General features: G+C 35.7%; 1 protein-coding gene across 3 annotated transcripts in view; it reads left to right on the top strand.

Annotated features, from left to right (window-relative positions):
- The first annotated feature begins 1,140 nt into the window (after positions 1 to 1,140).
- METTL15 (methyltransferase like 15) overlaps positions 1,141 to 24,128 on the top strand; it is a 78,672-nt gene continuing 55,684 nt past the window's right edge. Inside the window, exons 1-2 of one of the 3 annotated variants that reach the window (XM_039367101.1) lie at positions 1,141 to 1,291; positions 4,096 to 4,420. In XM_039367101.1, the coding sequence (XP_039223035.1) occupies positions 4,166 to 4,420 (255 nt within the window). In that variant the 5' untranslated portion in view covers positions 1,141 to 1,291; positions 4,096 to 4,165. Of the gene's footprint in view, positions 1,292 to 2,050; positions 2,203 to 4,095; positions 4,421 to 24,128 lie in introns of those variants that run through there. The other 2 variants (XM_039367100.1, XM_039367102.1) reach the window with 2 other exon arrangements.

Raw genomic sequence — 24,128 nt, 5'->3', positions numbered from 1 at the left:
CTAGGCTGTTTGTCTCTATGGATGGAACGGGAAAGTTAGTCTAGAACAAGGGTTTTCAACCTTGGGAACTTTAAGACTTGTGGACTTCAACTGCCAGCAAAGTTGGCTGAGGAATTCTGGGAGTTGAAGTCCACAAGTCTTAAAGTTGCCAAGGTTGAGAACCCCTGGTCTAGAAGGAAGGGAAGCTGGAAGAAATAAGAGAGAAGGGACGTGCTTTCAAAAACGAGGATGGGTCGCTTTAAATTTTTTTTTTCGTTTTTGCGCAAGGAATCGGGGGGAGGACAAAGATCATCTTTAGAAGGATTAATGAAGGTGCTGAAGAAGGTGGGGTTTTTTTGGGGGGGGGAAGGAACAGACCAAACGAAAAAGTTGAATGAAATAAGTCTTGGATTGCTGTCATTTCAATGTAATCATTCTATCTTTTCGTTCGATGGACAGATCACATAGAATATGGACATGAGTGTATAAGAAGCAAAGACCAATCTTTCTTAATCATTGTTTAATTTATTCAAGCGGTATAGTTTACCCCAGTATCCTAATACTGCCTGCCTTTCGTGGGAATTATTCCTAATGTTCTGGCCCAACCCGCACTGAATTCTTTTTATTCTGCGTGTCTCTTTAAGTGCAGATGACTTTAAGCAGTTCTCTACGGACTGAATTGGTCGGCCGCTAGTATAGTAGAGGAAACGCCCCGCCCTCCAGCACAAGTTTCTAAATTGAAGCACATATATAGGCTTGCTGATGGATTACGTGCTTTTCATTTGAAAACCGATACCCTTGAAGTTAGGGGGTCTAAAGCTTCTGCAAGAGCACTGGAATTCAGAGTATGTGTTATGTGACAGACACGTGCTCAGTCTGAAGGGTACATTTATTACAAAAAGGAAGGAAAGCCATAGAGGAGCCCTGAGACTGCGCTGCGTAAATTGACTCTTTACTCACTGCTTTTCAGCCCCTAACTAATATCCTTCCCCGCATTTAGTTTACTATGGGCGGGGTATTCACCTAGCATAAATATATATACCACACTTCCGATTACTCGAATTATGGTCGTCGCTCTGAAGCAGTTAATAGGAAGTGGGAGAGAATATGATTATGTGTAGTACACTAACGCGATAGTAGCTATATGAAAGTAACTGGGAGAGGGGGTCGAGACAATTGGTGAATGGGTTTATAACGAGATTTGTATACCAAAAATTAAACAGACGACCCACCATTACAGACAATTCTTTAGCAGGCAGTCGCCAGAACTATTGGGGCATATAAAGCTTGGATAGCATACTTCAGTTTGATTGTAAGTAAATTCGTGAAATTGAAGCTGGATGAGCCCATCTATAGGTTGACTGTTAATGAGTGACCCATTAGAACTGTTCTTGTCCATGACAGTGTCGGCAAGGGCCCTAACAGGATATTGTAGCTTATGAATGGTCAAGCAATTAGAGAAGGGGAGGTTTGGTGCCTTTTGGTTTTATCCTTGAAAAAATACTTATTTACAAGCAGTCATGAATATCGAATAATTTTCTTCATCAGCCCCTTTTCATAGAAGATATTACAGCGTTTCAGGGATATTAAAGACTAATAGAATGTACTATCTGCTGGTGATAATCCTTTTACATATTGATTTGGGATGGCCAGTTATATATAATACGGGAACATGTAAGATAAAAATAAGGGAAGCTTACGCAAAAAAATGAAGGGAGTTAATGCCACGAAAAAAGAGCAGAGCAATCTAGCAGACGCTGAACGTGTGGACATCTACTGTAAACCTGTTAATTGGGATCGCAGTACTGCCGAATTCATTAAGATTTTTTTTTTCTCAATGGAAGAGCGCGTGGCTAATTGTAATTTACAACCGGTGCGAAATTAAAGCAGTTGCGTTTGTATTTTTGCCTGGACCTACCACTTTTCAAACACGTGCGGAGAGAGGGGCCAGAAACGAGTAATGTCCCATAAGTTTTGGTTTCTGCCACTAAATAAATAAATGTACAGTATTTGATTTGGTTTGTTTGCTCTTTGGGAAAGTGGAACTGAAGGCGGCGAGGCTTTGTTGCAGGGGGGAAGGCTTTTGGCAGCCACCTGCCTCCGCCAGCTGGCACGAAGAACCTAAGAGGCGGAAGCCTCATCTAACGCCGCGAGGACCGCCTTAGAATGATGTCTTCCTAAAACCTAGGATGGGTGAGACAAGCGAGCGCTTGGGGAGAAAAGGTTCGTGATGTCCTTCAGATGCATACATTTCCAATCCTACAATAAAGTATCCCCTTAGGAGTCCTAATTGCAAAGGAAATGGCGATGATGGTCAGATACGGTATTCTCCCACTCCTTCCAGTGAATAACGTCAGCGATCTGTTTTCTGCATTTACGACAAAGCGTTGTTTTTGTCGAGCGTTTTAAAAGCACCTGCCAAATTAAAACCTTGCAAAATAATGGAGGTATCGATTAATAAATGATAATTCCCCAAATGGTCTTAAACCCAAACACAGGATCCCTTCTCAGAGCTAATAAAGTGTCGAACACATTTCTTAATTATGGGCGAAGTGAGGAATTGGCAGTCACTCTGGACTTGATGATGAGACTTGTGTATTTTATGGGCTAAAAGCAGTTGACACAACAGTTGTAACAGATAATAAACATACTCATCTTCAAATGACTTAATTCAGTCATTTGATAGCAGGTTTTTTCTCTTCTCCCTCTGTCAACAAGTGACTCTTTCCAAATATCTTTTCAGCATTCTTTCACTTGGAATGCATTTTATGACCACGTAACAGGATGACATTTAAAATGAATTTGTGAAAAGCAAGACGATTATTTATTGGTCCCTTACAAGTCTATTTGATTATTCCTGTTCTTTTCATGACTGTTTGGATGAGACAAATTGCTGAGTATTTGCTCTATTGCAAATACTCTCTATTTGTTTAAATTTTCTATGGAAGCTGGAATTTGCTTTAAAGGGCCTTGACTATGTCTACTCTTGTAATTTTGGATGCTCTTTCTGTTCCTTGGGAATAAATAAAATCAACTTCATTGATAGGGATATTATAAACTATATCTCATCAGTTAATTTCATTTAAGGCAAAGTGAGAGGAAGCTTGAAAATGATTGATTAAATTATAGTTTAGGAAATGTTTTTCCTTGGGTCATCTATTGAAGCTTGTTGGGGGAAGATTCCTGGTAGATTAAAAAAATAAGGTATAAAGTATGGATTTTTTATTAGACAATGATTGAAGTAACCCTTAATGTGGATTATTTTACAAAAGAATTGGCTTTTTCCCATCATTTTTACTGGTGACTATTGCATTAATAAATATTGACCTCACTGTTAATTTATGTTTATATGTTGCAAGGTTAATTGGGTGGAGGCTACCATTATGATCTTGTCCTATGTGGTCATGACTATACAGCTGCTTAATCAGTATCATATATAGCTAATTGTTGGTCCTCCTCATCTGTTATTTATAGTGGCCATAACAATACTGCTTAATCAATAATATAATATATAGACCTCCTAATCTCCTGTCATTCATAGCTTGTAATAGCATTTAAAAAAAAAACTAAGGCAAGTTGTACGTGTTAATAGTGATTTGGACTGCTGTTAAGAAACTTATTGTTAGCTATTTTTCTCATGGGTAGGAAGTGGATTATAAATGATAATAAATAACACAACTATAAAAAGTGATAAATCTAAAAAAAATCAAGCCAACGGAAGAATATTAGTGCATATATAAGAACATAAACATTGTTAATAGAATACCTTGTGGAATAAAGAAGTTTTCAAAAGTGTATGAGATCTAGAACTCTCCAAGGAGAGAATGCTACAGCTGCAGAGTTCCTATAAACAAAAAATATCCATAATTAAATTATGTACTATATTTCAGTGTTCTTATCCATCTTTAGAATTGTGACTGTAATTATTTGATTCTGATAAATTATTTCAATGTGTTTTTTTTAATGAATGTACATTTAAATAGAAGGAATAGCAGTAGTAGTAAGTAGCCCCATGTAATGTTAGCACTAAACACTCTCTTTGGTAATTTAATTATGGTTCTTCTTTCTAATTGACTATTGTGTAAACTAATTTTGATTTCTGATGCTTTTTTTCAGATTGATATATATATATACTAATTTGTTACTACTATTTACACCCTGTCCTTCAAGCAACTTTGTCTCCAACATGCATTGGCTTCCTTGTTTACAAAAAATCTACAATCAATTTACCTTGCATACTTTCATTCCAAATTGCTTAGGTATGTCAGTAAAATGCATACATGCTTCATTAGTGAGTACATGTGAAGCTGAAAAAAAATCATTGAGTTTCAGTATTAATGAAAATTTACAGGATGAAATACACAGCGAAGATAGTCAACAATTACATAAATCAGTTATGATGGAAGAAGTTATTGAATTTTTAGTACCTCAAAAAGAACAGGTAAGTTGAAGTTTATTTTTAAAGTAGAGAAACATTTTTGAAAATATAAATGGCAGATTATTATACATTCTATTATACATTCTATTTTGTAACCTGACATTTTACATTGTATTGTATTGGATTGTTTTTTATATTATTTGTGTAACTTTTTGCCATAAGTGAAATGCATAGTTGTATATAGCCATTTCTTATTGAAACAATCTTGAGAGGAGGCAATTGTATGCTGAATTTTGAGCAATATCTAGTAACTGATAAGAAATGTAATGTTTACTTACAAAATTTGGTAGGATTAGGATATGAAAACTTGTCAAAATACCCAGCAAGATCACCTTTGTAGGGAATCTCAAAACAGGTTAATCAAATCTGTCAAAGTCACCTTTATCCTGTGTCCAAGTTGGAAGTAACTATGATAAGAATCAAAAGAAAATTTACATCTATTCTGCAGTATATCATATCCTGGGTATGTCTAGTTTAATGAACAGAGGACTAAAGGTGACATGATAGCAGTGTTCCAATATCTCAGGGGCTACCACAAAGAAGAGGGAGGCAAGCTATTTTTCAAAGCGCCTGAAGGCAGGACAAGAAGCAACAGATGGAAACTAACCAAAGAGAGAAGCAACCTAGAACTAAGGAGAAACTTCCTGACAGTTAGAACAATTAATCAGTGGAACAACCTGCCTCCAGAAGTTGTGGAGGATTTTAAGAGACTGGACAGCCATTTGTCTGAAATAGCATAGGGTTTCCTGCCTGAGCAGGGTGTTGGACTAGAAGTCCTCTAAGGTCCCCTCCAACATTATTATTATTGTTACTGTTACTACTACTACTGCTACTGCTACTACTATTATAGAAGTTATTTGGTTGTAACCCACCACATAGTCTTCTTCCCAAAGAGAATATGAATAGTTCTAAAACTGGCCTAGCCCTGTGTTGTCTAATGATAATGAAAAAGTAAATGAGCATATCAATGAATGTATTCTACCAGAAGAGAAATACTAATTATCTGGGATATTTCTGCTAAGATCTGCCTTATTGTCAGAAAAAGCAACATTTTAAAAAAGTAAGTATTTAAATCTTATAGAGTGTATCTTATAACATTTTGTTGGAAGAAATCATTTCTACTTTTTAGAGTGAAATTCAAATTAACCTTATACAGAAAACTATTTTCGTTCATATTTTTATGTATTATTTTGATTCAGTTGCTGTTAATATATACTATGATTAGAGCAGTCAAAATTGGGGGTAAAATAGACATTTTTGTTACTACCACTGCAAACTAAGGGGACTACAAATAGTTTTCCCAAGCTTCTTTTTACTATTGTTTTACAGTTATTTCATTATTATTTTTTCTTATGATCATTTTTCTGCCGTTAGTGAGTTGGCTTTTGTTCTTTTATCTTTGGACTTAACCTTTGGACTGATAATTGTTTGCATTTTTATGGATTTGGCAAGTTGTATACTGTAATAGAACTTTGTATTTGTATTATTTTAATTAAGTAAAGACATAATTCATTGAATTTACTGAAGTGGTAGTCCAGTCTACTTCATGTCTTCAAGCTTCTTAGCAGATTAAAATGTTAGTGTCCACCCAAAGCAAATACAGATGTACGCTCAGGTAATGTTTCTGCCTGAAAAGAAATGGGAAATAATCTTTTTAATTTGAATTCCAGAATAAACAATCTTCTGTTTAAGTTAAAATTTCCTTTATGAAAAATTTAATTATTTTTGATATGCATTTAGTCTTTTGATTAGGGGCATAGTTGCTTCAGAATTTTGAACGGCATTTTTGTACCTTAATTTATGTGGTTAAATTAGTTGATGCTATATATTCAGAGTACTCTATGGTGTCACTGTAATAATCGCACAGTATGCAAGCAGATAATTATTTTACTCTGCTGCTCTTCATACTATTGTACATAGTTCAGCCCTTACCTATGCAAACAGTGGAAAAAGCCTTTGATTTCTGAAGTAATCCAGACACTGGTTGTATCTCCACATGTCCATGTTTTTTTTTTCCTTCTGTGCATGCAATGATATTGTCAATGCTGCAAATACTGTATATTCTTGCTTTGACAATATGCAAAACTGTCTGGCATTTATTGGGTTAATACTTAGCTTAGACTGGGCGGGGGAAAAAAGCCCGGGAAAGAAAGAGGAAGTAAACGTTTGACCTTCTCACTAATTGGATAATGTGACCTGTGACTGCATGAGAAGGGAGGGGTTGAGCAAGGAAAGCTTGATGCCAGCGACCGGAAGTTCAGATTCTGGCATCAATTAGTCCAATGGTGACCGGCATAATTTGTAGCTCTGCAAATAAAGACTTTAGGAAACATGCCTGAAAGTTCTTTGAAGTGCTTCATTAGTCGGAACATGTGACAGATATCTCATTTTGTTGGCCATCTTGTCATATGGTACTGATGTGTGTTGGAAGGGAAAATGTAAGTTTAGTACTGCAGAACAGGAAAACTCAAAAGTGTTGGTTTCAAAAGTGGGAGGGAAAAAACCTCAAACTGTTGGCGATTGCAGTTCTTTCATGGATTGAAGGGCCTCAAAGGTAAGTACAAAAAGTGTAAATTTGAGCATAAAACATTAGATTTGCTTGAAAAATTAGAAGTGCCCATTGCATTTGTTTGCCAGGAACGTGGTGTTTGTCAGGAACATGGGTTTGACAGGAGTAAACTTCATCAGATGTTTAGAGCACAAATGAAAAGCTGAAGAAATATGAACAGTATTGTATACCAGTATGGTATAGCAAGGAAACAAGTGAAAATAGGAACTATAATTTAATGAAGTAGTGGTGAAATGGTTTCTTCACAGAATAAAATGGCAAGTAGTATTGTTGAAAGCCATATAAGCATACATTTCAAAGCCACTGATACTGTAGCAGTTTTGTAAATGCTATAGAATTTTTAATAAATCAACCTTTGGTGAAGCTTTGTGTGCATTGATGGAGGAGATACAGGCTTTCAGGAAAAGTTCGTGTAAACTCCTGACAATTTTCAGGTATTTGAACCTGAAAGATCAACAGAAGGATTAAAATCAAGGAGAGAATGGCAGGAATGTTAGCTGCCATATAATTCTTAAAATAATTTCAGAATAACGTTTGAATAATTGTTAATAAATTTGATAATGGATTTATTGTTTGTTTTTCCAAAAATAATCTGAAAGTTTATTGGATTGCTTGGATGATGAAAGAGTATCTGCCTGTGAAATATTTTGATTCCTATCCAATTCTTCTTGATTTTATGTGTAGGAAAACTGTCTTATTAGCATACACGAATTTCCAGTTAGCTCTTATGTATTTTTCCATTACTTTAGAATACTTTCCACTTTCCATTTCCTTTTGTGTAGTATTCTTTGAAGTGTGTTGTAAGAATGAGTCACATTCCCCACTTTGATTGTTTTTATTTTCAGTGAAGTGTCTGTTGCAGTAAATTTGAGGAAATTTAATTTCTGAAAACAGCATAAATATGCCATGTTATCTAAGGACTCTTTTTTTAGCATTTTAAGGTTTCTTAGTTCATTAAAGAGTTCCCTACTATTGTATATATCAGTGGTGGTGAACCTACGGCACGAGTGCCAGAGACGGCACTCAGAGCCCTCTCTGTGGGCACCCGCATCGTCACCCCAGTTCTAGGCCTTCAGCTGGGCTTTATAAAATCTTTTTGCTTAAGGCCTCCGCCGCCGTGTGCAAAAAAAAGAGAAAGGGTTCAATCAGTCAATTTCAACTTCTTGCGGGAAAAAAAAGATCTTGCAAAGTTGGAATTGATTGATTGAACTTTTTAGTCCCACCCAGTCTGCTGTTACCACTGCAGCCACGCCCACCCAATGGGCCACAGCCACCCGGCACTCGACGATGCATGTGGGTTTTGGGTTGCAGTTTGGTAACTCGGTCTCTAAAAGTTTGCCATCACTGGTATATATAAACTCTGTCAATATAAGGTGTTGTAGTTTTGTAAAAGTTTTGTGTTGTACCTAGAATTCTCTTCCCCCCCTCTCTCATACGAAGTTATGGGGATGGAGGGAGAAGTCTTCTTTCTTGATGGGAGAAATAAGTAAATGCAGGAAATGATGAAATGCAGACATGCTGGTGCTGAAAAAGAACTGGCAACACTGATCTTACCATGTAGAGCCTGTACAGGGAGATACTTGTACTGAAATCATATAACCTTTATTTCAGTTTTAATATTGATGTTAACGGACTATTTAGTTTATCTAGTACCAAGCTAAAATTGATTTTAATTTTTTTGTGAACATTAGAAGCTTCAGATTATATCAACTGACAAAATATCCAACATTTTTGTAAGACTAGAAGAAAAGTGGGAAGAAACTAAAAATGTTGAATCACTATGTTGTTTGCTTCTATAGCATTGAGTGTAAAGAGTCAATACATAAGATCTTTCAACAACTATATCCCCTTATTTTAAAATGTGGTAATTTGCAATGATTTCTATAACTTAATTTCAGCAGTCATCATTCTTCATGGTGTCTTTCTCAATCCCTAATTTCTTTTATGTCCCTCAGCTTACTTGTGTACATTTTTTCCTGAGGAAGGTGTGCAGCTTTTATCAAAGAATATTGAAAAGCAGAGGTCCCCAACTTTTTTGGCACTAAGGACTGGTTTCATGGAAGATAATTTTTCCATGGACCGGGATGTGTGTAGATTTCAGAATGATCCATTATATTCTAAATTTTCTAAACAAACAAATAAAAAATGCACTTTATTTCTATTATTATTACATTGTATTAGATTAGACCAGTGACTTTCTGTAATTCTAAACTCAGCCTTCCAGCAAAACAAACCAAAGACCCAGCACTCTGAGGAAGTGCTGAGAAAACCATTCAAGAGAGAGAGAGAGAGAGAGAGAACACTGTGCAAACCCAGCAGCCTTGGAAAAGGTGCAGATGAAAGAGGGATTCCCTTGGAGAGACAGTGTTTAAGGGGAAATGTAACTTCTCTTCTCCCCATTGCAAGCTGGGTAGGAGCCCTCTTGCCTTGCAAACTTGAGAGCTGCACAAAGAAAGGACTGTGAACACACACACACAACAAATTAAACCACAAAAAGCAGGCAGGAAATTGCCAGAACATGAGGCACCTGGAGCACCATCAAAACAAAAGCAAAAAAACTCAGTGGTCTTAGAAAAGGTGTAAACGAGAGAGAGATTCCCTTGAAGATGCAGTGCTTAAAGTGAATGGTAGCTTTTCTTTGCCTCTGTATGCATCCTGAGAAAGCACCCTCACAAACACATTCCTGGGGGGATGCTCCCTCCAATGAGGTTTTGGGGAAGCCCCTGGCTGCAAGCTGGGCTGGCGCATGCTTGCCTTGCAAACTTGGAGATTTGCGCAAAGGGAGCATAAGCCCAGCTGGGAGGGGGACAGGAGGCAAGTGAGGAAGAAGAGAAGGAAGAAAAAGCAGGAGGGAGAGGAAGCAGGAAGAGGAGGAGGAGGCAGAAGAAGAGAGAGCACAAGAAGCAGGAGGAGGAAGAGGAGGAAAGACGCTGAGCTCAGATGTTGCAAGCCAGTTGCAAGTGCAGCCCCTGGAGAACCTTTGCACTCAGCAAGCTTGTTTCTGCCCTGCCGTTCTCCTGCCCCTGCCCAGACTGCTGTAGACTCGCTGAATGCCTCCAGCTGCGTGGCCCAATTCCTAATTGGCTGTGGCCTGGTACCGGTCTGTGGACTGGGGGTTGGGGACCCCTGTTGTAAAGGATCTAATCTAAGGGCCAGATCTCATTTTCTGTGATACTAAGTTAGTTTGCTGGTATCACATTGTATCACATAACAAATTAAAGTATTTCAAGAACTTGTTTATAATTCTATATTTTAATATGCAATGCTTTAGGGTGACTCAGCTTGTAAATGACTTTGTGTACACTTTCTTTCTGTGGTAAAGCATTAGTCTTTGCCATTTTTTTTGGCAAAAGTAGTTACAAGAAAGTAATCTAACACATTTGAATGAAACACTGGTCCCAGAAGTAGGGATAGATATAAATAGTTATATACTCTTCCTGGTATTGACCAACTTTATAAATATTTGAATATTGGTTTATATAGTGAGATTCAGATTTTTTTGTCCACCAGTAGGACAAAAACATTAGTTAAATTAAAGTAACTGAGATATATGCCACTTTAGTTGAGTAGTTTATATTAAGCAGTAGTAGAATTAATTCAATAGTAGGAAAATATAACCAATTGAACATATTGTAATATTTTGGAAGCTAATCCTGAACTGAAAGGACATATTAATTACACATACATTCATATGACATACAAAGTTATTTGTGTGATCATAACATAAATATGATAAAACATATTTATTAAACTTAGTAGTCTGCAGTACGTAATCAAATAAAGACAATTCAACTTTTCAAATGATGGAAAGCTCTTAATCCAAGAACAACTGATAGGACTGGATTCTGAATTTTGTGGAGCACAACTCCGATGAACGATTGCAGATTTAAGAAGGTTAAAGGTTACTCTTCTTTACACCTTTACCTGCATTGCTGAAAATCTTGTTGGTTGGATATTTTTGTAGAACAATGAGTAAATGAACATTTGGCAAATAAAGAATCAGTTAAAAACATCATTTGACATTTTAGCCTTTCCTTTATCATGGAAAAGAATATTTAAATTCATGAAAGACCAACTTCAGAGACAACTCAATCACATTTTGTATCTCACTTGGCTTCTGTTTCTTTGACATTTGATTATTTAATGCCATCAATTTGTCAACATTTTTTTCTTAATTGACCTGACTTATTAAGATAAAATCTAGCTTGAGTTTCAGTCCATCTTGAATTCTGGTTCATGAATTTTTCTCAACAGTGTGAAAGCTGTCTACCCTTGCCAAATGGTGTAGTGGCTGAGATATTAAACTAGTTCCAGGAGATCTCAATTCAAGTCTACTATCAGCTAAACTCAGTGACGCTCTTGAGTCAATCCCTATCTCTTAGCTTAATCTACTCTCAGATTTAATATTGTGGGATAAATTGAAGATGATAGTGGTAATATGCATGTAGCTTCCAGAGAAAAATGAGATATAATGTGTCTTTTCCGTAAGTGCCCCTATTGTGTGGAACACTCCCCCACCCCAGCAGGGTGGCAGACCCTTATATTTTATCCTTCCAAAAGGCCAACAGGACCTGGCTCTTTACCGAGGCTCCAGGCTAGAGTGAAGGGAGCCTATGGATGGTTGTTGGGAAAACCCAGGAATAGCGGACATTTTAGTTTTTTAATTTTGAACTTATACTCTTATGGTTTGTAGTTTTATAAACTATGAAATTTAACTTGATCAATAAAGGCCAAACTAGTAACTAGGAATATAAGAAAGACATAGAAAAGAAAGCTGTAAATGATTTATCACTAACAGATAAAAGCATATGCCGTATTTCCCAACGTATAAGGTGACCCGGCGTATAAGACGACCCCCGACTTCGGCGTCGATTTCAATGCTTTCGAAAGTCGTCTTATACACCGGAAAGTACAGTATTACCCATGATATTACATATAATTAACTTTTACTAGCAGTTTTAAAAGACTGAAAGTGCTTATTTGTTGAAACAATAACAATACACTTTCATATACACAAAAAACAAATTTTAAAACAGACCCAGAAATCTATTCTGTTTTCCCATTGTTACTTTTGTAGCAATATTACAGGATCCTACAACATCACTCATAGCATAAGAGTTTGAGGCAGCTATTCAGTTTCAGTATTAAGTACCATAATTTGTCATTAGTGCTTTGTGCTTTTGTAGTCCTCACTTCATTCAGCAATTCTTTGAATACAATGATGTGAACAAATGTTAGTTATAACTGATGCTCAAAGTTAGGGGTGTTGCAATGCCCCCATGGTTGCCTAATCAAAATTTTGATGCTTGGCAACCTGCACTTGGTAACTTGCACATATCTATTTCCCCCTCCTCATTTCTGCCCTTTTGGCTACCCTTGTGAGTCCTCCCAAGTAAATGAAACAATAAACATTATTAAATGAGCTAATCATACCTTATTGTAATGCTACATTAACAGAATCTTGCAAATCCTGAAGGAATAAACTTCCCACCTCCACTTTTAACCACCTGAATAATTAGGGCACAATCTTCCTTGGTTTCTTCCTCTGACTGTTAATCCATTAGGGCAGTGGTTCTCAACCTTTCTAATGCCGCGACCCCATAATACAGTTCCCCATGTTGTGGTGACCCCCTAACCACTTATACATCACCGGGTGCCAGGGCGTGGCCAAAGAAAAGGGGGGAAAATGGCGGACAGCCTTGTTTGGCGATCCCCGTGAAATGGTCGTTTGACCCCAAATGGTTGAGAACCACTGCATTAGGGGTTCCTGCCTCTTTTATCTGAGTGTATCCTAAGAAGCATCTTTTCCCTTGTCCCTCAGGGCCATCTATTCATTACATCTCTGAACTTTGCTACCCTGCTGTCCCCCCTCTATCCCAAATGACCTGGAGTGGGATATTGGTTGGTGGGAGGAATTGAAGAGGTGAGTGTGGCAAGGCAGAAGTCTGAGGTCCTTGCCTAATGGAAGTCTAAGGTCCTGGCCTAATGACTGCAACTAGGAGTACTAGAACTGCCATCACTAAGTGGTGTGATCAAGTGATATTTTGCCTAACTGCTTTATTTAGTGATGGAAATTCTAGACTGAATTAGCATCATCAGGCAAGGACTACTTGCATGTTCAATTTGCAATTAACTATTATTCCATGATATTTTTCAGACGTTTATTGCTATGTTAGTTACTTTTCTTAGCATTTTTCCCCATGTGTAGTGGTCTTGCTAAATTTCATTTTATTTCATTTTCAGTCTACTTTGACAAAGCAAGATAATTTTGAATTTTATTTCTGACTTTTGGTATATTAGCAACTCTTCCTAATTTTGGGTAATTAAATAGCTTGCTAATAAAAATGGTCGTGGAGTTGTTTGTCAGATGTGTTTCAAAAATTAAGATATATAGCTTTCAACATCCCAAAGTGTGTTAAGGAAGTTACTTGATGAGGAGGATAACGTGAAACTAGAAAATGGAGTAAGAGTCTGCCAAGAATTACCTATATTGATTTCTGGTAATCACTGGTTTCTTTTCATTCTGAAGCAATTTTTTATGATCTTCCCAAATGCAGATATCAAACTGACTGCCTTTTTTCCTTTTGGATTTTCCTTGTTTCTTTCTTTCTGTGAAATAATTAGTGAAAAGCCGTGGTGGTGCAGTGGTTAGAATGCAATATTGCAGGCTAATTCTGCTGATTGCCAGGAGTTTGATTCTTACCCGCTCAAGGTTGACTCAGCCTTCCATCATTCTGAGGTTGGTAAAAGGAGAACCCAGATTGTTGGACTCTGTAAACTGCTTAGAGAGGGCTGTAAAGCTCTGTGAAGCAGTATATAAGTCTAAGTGCTATTGCTATAATGAGTTGGTAACTACCATGTTTCTTCTTATCTTCTGCAGATTCAGTGGCATCCTTTCTATCCTTGGAGACTGCCTGGACAAGTCCCTGCAGTTTTCTTCTTCTGAAATGGTTTGCCACTGCCTCCTTTCTAGAGTTGAGAGAAAATGACTAGCCAAAGGTCATCTAACTGGCTTCATGCCTGTATGGCACCACACCAAACTGGCGCTCTAAAAATAAAATAAAAGTACAGAAAATAACATTGATGTAGTAAAACATCTCATCAGCAAGAAATTATACAAATACAAGTTTTCAAGCAATATGCAGATAGAGAAAATAGATTAAGAAAACTCATATGTAAGAATTATATCAGAGTAGCATGCATTCTTAATAGTAGATCTCACTATTGTTTTCATTGTTGGTTTTTATACCTCTTATTTTGGGAGGTATTTATTTCTTTATTAAATAATAAGACCACATTCATTATCTATCCCTCATTATCTTCTATGAAGTCTTATTGTGACTTGGTATTGTGATTCCAATATGTGATTCCATAACTACATAATCTCTAGCTGAGTGATCAATGAACCCATGGCTACCACAAAGATTAAGATAGAGGAGGAAATTGTCACAGTAGTTGCCTGAGAATAGTAATAAAATTAGGGAAAAAGTAAGAATAAGCACAGTCCAATTATTTTGGAAACAAGATATTTACGCTTCTCAATATTTTCATACCAAATATTTCATACCAAATTTTTTTTTATTAGAGAATACTTATAACTTTTCTTTATGGTAGTAGAGTAAATAAAGACATGATAAGATTTGGAATTAAAAATGCCAGAGTTATTTCATGCTGCTAGAGGAATATTGATTTAAGAGCAAAAATATTTTTTTAAGTCCCATCGAACATTAAAGGCAAGAGAAAATGCCATAAAGCTGGGTTGTTTGCCGCACCAGGATTTGGCAAGTTCTGGCACTTATGTACAAAGGAACTTTCTGTTCATGTTCACTTGGCTACCTGTTCACTACTGGATAGATTGAAAGAGACTCCTTCATGCTCAACAGCTTTTGTATTTATTCAGTTTTAGTGAAATAAAACTTTTATTAAGAGTTTTAATTATAATGGTAAAAACTAATACAAGCTAAACTTTGTGTAATTTTAATTATAAATTGCTCGAGTTTCTTTGCAGTGATAAGGGCAGCAAATAAACTTAATAAATAAATAAACATAGTGGAAGAGAAGAGAATGGAAAGAAAGAAGAAAATGTGCAAAAAAAAGAAAGAAAACAGAAAGAAAAGAAAGAATATAATAAACAGGAAAGAAATAAAGTAGTGACTTCCAACTTTCCAACATAAATAAATTTAATAACTCTTAAACTATAATAAGATTAAACATGTATCTCTTTCTCCCATCATTTATGTATAAGCTAATCCATAAAACATTAATTTTTCAATTCTGGTTTCAGGAGAAATCCATAAAGATTGCCAGAACATTGCAAAAAAATAAAAATCTTATTTTAATCTTGATCTGCTTGCCAATGGTCTTAATATTTAATCAAATGTCATGGGATTTGATTTCAATTTTATTTATCTCATCACATAGACTTCTTCAAAACTTAACAAACCTCTTTTGTAGATCCAATAAGAAAATGATTTTCCAAGTCACTCTCTTGGTTTATCATTTGTATTTCCCTTTTAATGTTTAAAATTTCATTGAGTTTCTTTTGTATATCCAGTGAAGTGTCCTTTCCCAAATTATTTCTTGGCCTGTCATTTGTAATTTCACTTTTTGTTTTTTCTCTGTATTATCAAAATTTGTTCCACGTCTGCCATTCCTTGATAAACATCTTTTCGACTGTCCATGGAATCAAACTTCATTACAGATAGTGTTGACATAGTGTTGACATTTTAATTATTAATTTCTAGTTCCATTGTTTAAAAATCTCCTGTAATGTTTACACTATTATAACATTTTGTGTCATTTTGTAAGTCCTGACATCAAGGTCAGCCTTGCATATATATTTTTGCGTAGTATCATAAATCATAAAGTAAGTATTTCTTGTTATACAATAGATAGATACAAGAAGTTATTTATTTTTATAGTTAATTCCAAAATCTTATAATAAAAGTCAACATTCCAATTTGGATCCTTAATCTCTTTATAACTTTCTTATATCAGACTTGTTTTTAGTTTCTGGATGTTTATATAATTAATTTTTCTGTTGGTCAGAGTTGAAAATAAACTCACATGAAAAAGATTTTTCAAACCCATTGTTCCAAAGTCTCTAATAGTTTTAACCTAGTTAATAAACCACTTCTGAAGGTGATTACAAAGTGAAGCTTGCAAACTTTGTGTTCTTTAAAAGTCTCTGCCGCGGTTGCAAGCAAGATGGGTGATCCCGTAGTCTCCCAGTTCTCAAACCCATGAAAACTGTTGTCTTTCACTCTTGCAAGGAACAGCTGTCCTTATATGGAGAGGTTACAAGGAACCAGCCTACTCATCAACTCCTTAGTCTTTGCTGTAGTCATTAGCCCAGTTTGCTGAGCTATGTATGTCTATATGTGTATATACATCTATATGTATTTATACACACACATAAAGACACATTTTTCAAAATCCTCCTACTTCATTTCTTTTTTTTTTTAGTCTTATAAACATGCAGGAATTCTTTTGAGTCTCAGTGGGTATTTTTGGTAACAAAATAGAACTTGGGAATGAAATGATTAAGATATTCATGGCAGATTTTTTTCCTATTAAAAATGTGATCGTGACTTAGCATACTATATAGACCTGAATTTAGCAGATTCAGAAAAGGACTTCGGGTGGGATGACCCAAAAAATCTCACTCCTGGATTAAATTTTATGTGCCATCCAACCTCAGGATGTAGTGTATTATACCATCAGCTAAGCAGAAATGTGAGGCATCATAGAAAATCTTAAGGACTGTTTTTTCTTTTATCAGCTGTTCAAAGGTAGTAGTGTGGAGATGGGAGGGGTCCGATGGTGATAGAATTAAAGGTTTGTCTTTTCCCATCCTTTTTAAAGGTTTAATTGACTAAACAGAGATTCTATATCAATAATTATTTTACTGCAAATTAACCGACCCTGTAAATAGCCTGTAGTGAACTCTCCAAGGTCCTGATAGTGCCTAGTTCTATTGGATCCAGATGTATTTGCATTCCTTCTATTTTTGAATAACCAATTCATGCATGGGGTACTCAGCATGCCTGGATAGCTTATGATGAGATTGAACAGAATTAGGCAAATTTAAGCAAAATATATCCAGCAAAGGCTATTGATTATTATGATTATATGTAATTTCCAGACCCAGAATTATGATATTTGAATGCTAGGTTCTGGGAGAAAGATCAGTATGAGAATATTGATTTTATGTTGTTCTCCCTGCCATGGCTATGGTGGAAAATACATATTCTCTATATTTTCACATTTTTTTTCTTTCTAATGCATACATAATACATATACTTTACATACAAATATGCTTACATTTGTTTGTACCTTAAAAGTTTGGAAGGGGCTACAAATTCTTCTTTCTCTAGAACATATGAGATTAACATTTTCAGTCTACTTTCCTATTTTGCTTATCAATACCCATCATACCATTCTTTAAACATAATGATTGACCCTATATTTTGTCTTTTTTAAAAGAGAAAATAGATCTAAAGCAATGATGGCGAACCTTTTAGAGACCGAGTGCCAAACTGCAACCCAAAACCCACTTATGCATCGTCAGATGCCGGGTGGGTGTGGCCCATTTGCTGGGTGTGGCCTATTGGGTGGGTGTGGCTGCGGTGGTAACGGCAGACTGGGTGGGACTAAAAAGTTCAATCAATTCCAACTTTGCAAGATTTTTTTTCCCGTGAGAAGTTGAAATTGACTGATTGAACCTTTTTTTTTTTTGCACACAGCGGTGGAGGCCTAAAGCGAAAAATTATATAAAACCCAGCTCAAGGCCTAGGACTGGGGCGACGGCACGTGTGCCCACAGAGAGGGCTCTAAGTGCCGCTTCTGGCACCCGTGCCATAGGTTCGCACCACTGTTGTAAAGCTTCAACAAAGTATTGTCTAGAATGGATAAGACCATATTCTTTCATCCCTGAAGCCATAAAATTTCAGTATTCATGTTGAGGTAAAGCCAAAGAGAAATATTGGTCAAAAAAAAAGTTAAGAGACCATGAGGTAATGTTATAAAACCAATCATGGTTAAAAGGATTATGGTTCTTGTAGTACTGGAGAATGTTAGGAAATAAGTTGGAATAATGCAAGAAAGAGAAAAAGAATGGCAGCATTTTTCTTATTTAACAAGGTTTGAATCCGAAAACAATAACACCATTAATATAACAGAACAATTAAAACAAAATTCTAAAGAAATACTTCCATGGAATTGTCAATCAGTAATCTGAACTGACAACTGTATTTTAATTAAATTTGAGACTGTTACCAATTAGTCTATAGCACTACAGGCTTCAAACTGCCTATGACTCAGTGTGCTGACTCATCCAGCAAAACTTTTCTTACCAAAGAAATATCCAGGCACCCATAAAGATAAAAGATCAAAAGAAAAGCAGGTTCACTGACCTGCTTTTCCAGATCTTTCCACTAAATTTCAATTATCAGAAATATGCAATGACTTTCTCTCCTCCCACTTAATTCATACATTTTTTTGGTCAGAATAATTGCGGAAACACGACTTCGTTGTTACTAAACAGTAAATACCTCATTTTGACAATAATTTTTATGAAGAATTTTGCTTATAGCTGATACTTGAACTTGTTCAAAATGAAACTTAGTAGCTCATTAATGCATTGTATGTACTTTGGAAATATTTTCAATCATGTAAACCTAGCTTTTATATTTCTTTGAACTTTTGTTCCCTCTTTATTGTATACTACCCAAAGTTTCATGACTGGGACAAACATTGTAAATAAATGAATAAATACGACTCCGAGGATGTCTGTGTCCTTAAAAACATTGTTGTGAGGGCTAATTTATTTATTTATTTATTTATGAGACTTATATACCGCTTTAAGTGCGTGTACACCAGTAAGCAATGTATATATATATATTTTACATTGCCCCCAACAATCTGGGTCCTCATTTTACCTACCCCGGAAGGATGGAAGGCTGAGTCAACCTTGAGCCGGTGAGATTTGAATCGCTGACCTGCTGAACACCGTCAGCTAAAGTGGCCTGCAGTACTGCACTCTTAACTGCTGCGCCACCTCAGCTCATGGATGGCATATGAGGTTCACAAGATTTTGAAAGCACGGAATGTGGCTTTTAAATCCGGCAATATGCTGGTATTTAGGACAACCAAAGCCAATTTGAAAAGCGCTGTAAAAAGAGCAAAGCAAGCCTGTTTTCAGAAAGTTCAGAACCTAACAAACCCCAGGAGTATGTGGCAAGACATCCAGGTCATTAGAGAGTATAAGGTGACTCCATCGTGTTGTAAGGGCAACACTGACTTTTTAAATGAGCTGAACACAGTTTTGGGAAGACTCGAGGCATCAAATAGCACCCCTATGAGGAAAGTTGTGCCCCATCCTGACAACAAGTGCTTAGCTTTGATGTTACTTCTGTCCAGAAGACATTGCGGAAAATTAACATTTGGAAAGCAGCAAATCCGATAATATTCCTGGGTGTGTTCTGAGGGAATATGCAGATGAGTGGGCTTGTGTTCTTACAGATATTTTCAATATTTCATTGCAGCAGGCAGTGGTCCCATCATGTTTTAAGACTTGTCATTATTTAGTCACTGCCAAAAAAAGTCTACGATTATGGATCTTAATAATTACTATCCAGTTGCACCCATCATTATGAAATGTTTTGAAAGGCTAAAAAAGGACATTATTGTATCCAGCCTCCCTCTAGCTTTTGACTTGTTTCAGTTTGCTTACTGTCCAAATCGCTCTACAGAGGTTGCTATTTCTTCTGTTCTCCGAGCTTGGCGCAATACTGTTTATCGAATTTAGTTTGGAGTTTAATACAATCTTTCCTCAGCAACTAGTAGAGAAACTGGGCCTTTTAGGCTTTAATACTCCTTTGTGCAACTGAATTATTGATTTTCTTATTGATAGGCCCCAGTATGTGTAAGTTGGGACTAATATTTCTAACACCATTTTCCTGAGCACAGGTTCTCCTCAGGGTGGTGTCCTAAGTCCGCTGTTGTTCACCCTGTTGACCATGACTGTTGTGCAAGGTTTGCTACCAACTAAATTGTGAAGTCTGCCGATGATAGAACAGTTGTGGGCCTTATTCAACAGTAAGCACAACTGAGGGTGCTTACTGTAAGAAGGTAGAGGGTTTGGTGAACTATTGTAATAAAAACAGCCTTGTCTTAAATGTAGGAAAATCTAAAGAGATCATTGTTGATTTCAGAAAAGGCAGGCACAACCACACACCTCAGTGTATTAATGATTCACTTGTGGAGGTGGTTACTAGCGTCAAGTTTCTGGGTGTGCAGCAAATGAGTAGGCTAGCTTGGTCACTCAAAAGTGAGACACTAGTGAAACGGGCACAGATGCGCCTGCATTTTCTGCATCACATGAGAAAAGTATTTTCCTTCCCCTGTCCTTATTACTTTCTATAGAGGGACGATTGAGCGCATCTTGTCATGGCATTACTGTCTGGTTTGGAAGCATTACTGGTTGGACAGGAAGGTGGTGCATAGAGTGGTGAGGATGGCAGAAAAGATTATTGTTGTTCACTTCTTTCTATCCAGGACATAGAATATAAACAATGCTTGAGCAGGATATGCAATATTGTTTGGGATGCTACACATCCTCTTCATGACTTGTTTTCCTTGTTACCTTCTGGGAGGAGGCTTCATGGTATCCAAAGCAGAACATCCAGATTCAGCATAGCATCAACCTTGTGAACTCTAAAGTTTCTTCTTTCCGCTATGTATTCAAAATCAACAGTGATTAATGTGTGTGTGTATATGTATTTGTTTGTATGGATGCAGGTATGTATATGTATGTAGTATGTGTAGATATATACTATCTTTTGAGAACAAACAATGGAATTTCATTTTTAATGTGTGCCAGTGTGCTCACAGTGAAAAACAACAATAAAGTTTATCTTATTTCATCTCATCTCTTCTCATCTCATCTGATATTTGTCTCAAAATATAATTTTATTTGTTTATATTACAATATCATGCAGATCAAACAACAATTGTCCAAAACAAACAACCCAAACTCTACATAATAATTGCCTCCTTAAGGTCACAGAAATCAATAATATTTGTATACCATTTACTCTTTTCTTGTTTCTTTAAACTCTCATTGTGATCTTGGACACCAATAGATTTCAGAATTAAGCAATTTTTCAGCTATCACTCACAGATTCTTTAGGTACTTCTTCTCTTGGCAAGCTCTCATAGCTTATCTTTGGTTTAGTTAAGATTGCCTTCCTACTCTGACACACATTTCAGATATGTTGGATTGCTATTATTATTATCCACAGTTGGCATGACCAACAATCATGCTAGCTAGAGATGCAAAAAATTCTAACTAAAAGCATCCTGAAGATGCTATGATAGAAAAGATTTGTTAAAACACTTCTTCAGTAGTTTACCAGCAGACAATAGTACCTCTGTTGATCCAAACCAAACCAAAGAGTCAGTCCTGACTGACTGTTTCGACCAGTTAATTTCATGAAATTGTCAAAATCAAAATGATTAATTATAGTTTAATTCAGTGGTGGGATTCAGCCAATTCGCATCAGTTCAGCAGAACCGGTAGCTAATTTTTTGTTACCCAGGCCCAGAATATACTTCCGGAAGCAGCATGCACACAGAAAACCAGTTGTTCACATATTTGAATCCTACCACTGGTTTAATCATAGTAATATATTAGCCAGCATACAGTAATTTTTCAATAAATTTATGCTTTATCCAAGTCTAATAGCTTCCTCTCCTTGTTTTTTTTTTTTACTCTTACGTTTCATGGAACAATTTTATTTTACAATAACAATGTTTTAACTTTATCTGTTTTATCTGTCTTTAATCTCCAGAATTTATTTTCTGTAACCTAAATGTTAATATCAAAATTCTTGAATAATTTTGAGACATTGATTGCAAATAATGATTGATAGTTTGGAATGGATTCACAAAATGTAAATAAATATGAACAAGCAATACATAAAATAAATTTTTAAAATCTACATTAGGGTAACAAAATATTGATATTAGCTTTCAGCTTTTCTAGAACTCTTTGTCTGACTAGACAGTAAAAAAAGGGGGGGAAATGGAGGGGGAACATCGTCCCTGTGCAAGATGTAAAGTTTTCATTAATTTTCTTAAAAAGAGTGTGGAAAGAAATGATATATACAGATATTCCTTAGATTACAAGTTCCAAAATGTCCCCCCAGTCATAACATCATGACTTATGATATTCCCTGTCTGCTTCCCAAAAGCAAACTGAGTTGAGAAGTTGGCAAGAATTTGGAAGTTGTAATCACATGAGGTTCTCACTTATGACCCACACTGTCCTTATTTAATGACAACAATGGGGACTGCTGGAACTGCCATCAGTAGGCAATGCAGTCATGAGATTTTGTAATTTATGACCACATCATTTAGCAACATAATTCCCAATACCAATTGCTGTCATAACCCAAGGACTACCTTTATTCAAATTGGATTCCAGGAAAGTTTCAGATTATACCTAGGTATATTTCAGACCTTTGCCAAAATAAATAAGCAACTAATGATAATAAATTTACTTGCTACATATAATTGATATGACAGTTGATTTTTCTCTAGTTTAGGAATGATGGGTCAATCTAGTGAAGTAACATAGAAATAGAAATATAATTGAATCAGCGGAATAATAGAGCAATATGATTTTTCCATGGTGAAAGTGAAGGAAAATGTAATTTTTTATATAATCACATAAATAAGAAGATTGATAAAAATAATATTTAAAACCAAAACCATAAGTTTCTTTTATTTTTGCAAAAGTTATTTTCATTGATGTTTTTGCAAGATTTTTTTATGGTTCTATGACTTAAGACTGCAACCTTTTTTGCCAGTATTTACAAAATATAAAGGATTGCATACCTTACATTTAAAGTATATGGGTTGGATCTATATGCAAGCCAGCTGTAGCAATAGTTTGTTGAAAGTAGCAAGACTGTTAGTTAACAGCTAGTCATGACATATTAAATTTTATTTAGTTTTGCCCAACATAGTGTGTGAAAAAGATTGCATGGAATAAATTAGAAATGATGCCAGAAAACTAGTGATTGTATGACTATACATCTTTCTGGTCTACATCATGTTGATAAATTTTATGACAATCTTCATTTTTAATTTAGGCTTTGAAACATATATACTAGTATTTTAATGCTCTGGATGTTTATTTTCTTTGAGATAAAAAATATTCTATTCAAATGTTTACAACTAAAGTTTTCAGAAATTCTCTCTCCATTGTGTATTTTATAATGCATTGAAGCAATTGAGTTCATGTTTAATATAGAGAAGAATATATTAAGGTAAAAATAGTAGAATATATGAGAGCTGAACACTGAATAATGATTACTGTGTAGCAGTTGAATATTTAATTTGCTTAATTAAATCAACCTTAGATATTGTAGCCTTTAATCCAGTGTTTCTCAACCTTGACAATTTTAAGGCATGTGGACTTCAACTCCCAGAATTCCACAGCCAGCATTGTTGGCTGTGGAATTCTGGGAGTTGAAGTCCTCATGCCTTAAAATTGTCAAGGTTGAGAAACATTGCAAATCCAAACCAGCAAGTCCTAACAAAGAAACATAAATTGATCTCATCAGTGTGAAATAAGATATTGGAAGTAGAACTTACCTCATAAAATTGAAAGACTAGGTAAATTCCCTCCTTTTCTCTGGTTTTTAAGGTACCAAACGATAGGATAGCATCTTTATACTACATAAAAAGATTATTATATACACTTTAGAAACCTTTTTCATAAAGGAGATTGAATGTGCAATTATTGCTATTTACACAAGCTATGTTTGAAATAAAGCTGCTTTGTTAAAAAGAAATATTGTTATGTTTTGTGATAAATCTAAGGCAGTTAGCTTCAAAGCAAATGATTCCTTAATATGTCTTTTAAGAGTTTCTGTAATAGCTGTCACCAAAAGAATTATGTGGTGTATTCTTCTTTTTGTCTGCATCTTAGCTTAGAAACCTCTGTTCATTTGGGAATTTTTTTAAAAAAAATTAAAAAATCAGCTCATGGTTTTGAAAATATATATATTTTATAGCATAGCACCTCTAATATTTTTTTTGCCTGCTGTATTGTAAAACCTGCATTGCCTCATT

This window comes from Crotalus tigris, unplaced genomic scaffold (assembly GCF_016545835.1).
Source record: "Crotalus tigris isolate CLP2741 ecotype Arizona unplaced genomic scaffold, ASM1654583v1 scf7180000020579.960993, whole genome shotgun sequence".
NCBI lineage: Eukaryota > Metazoa > Chordata > Lepidosauria > Squamata > Viperidae > Crotalus > Crotalus tigris.
Note: the sequence above shows the minus strand (reverse complement) of the source record. Positions and strands in the feature narration are given on the sequence as shown.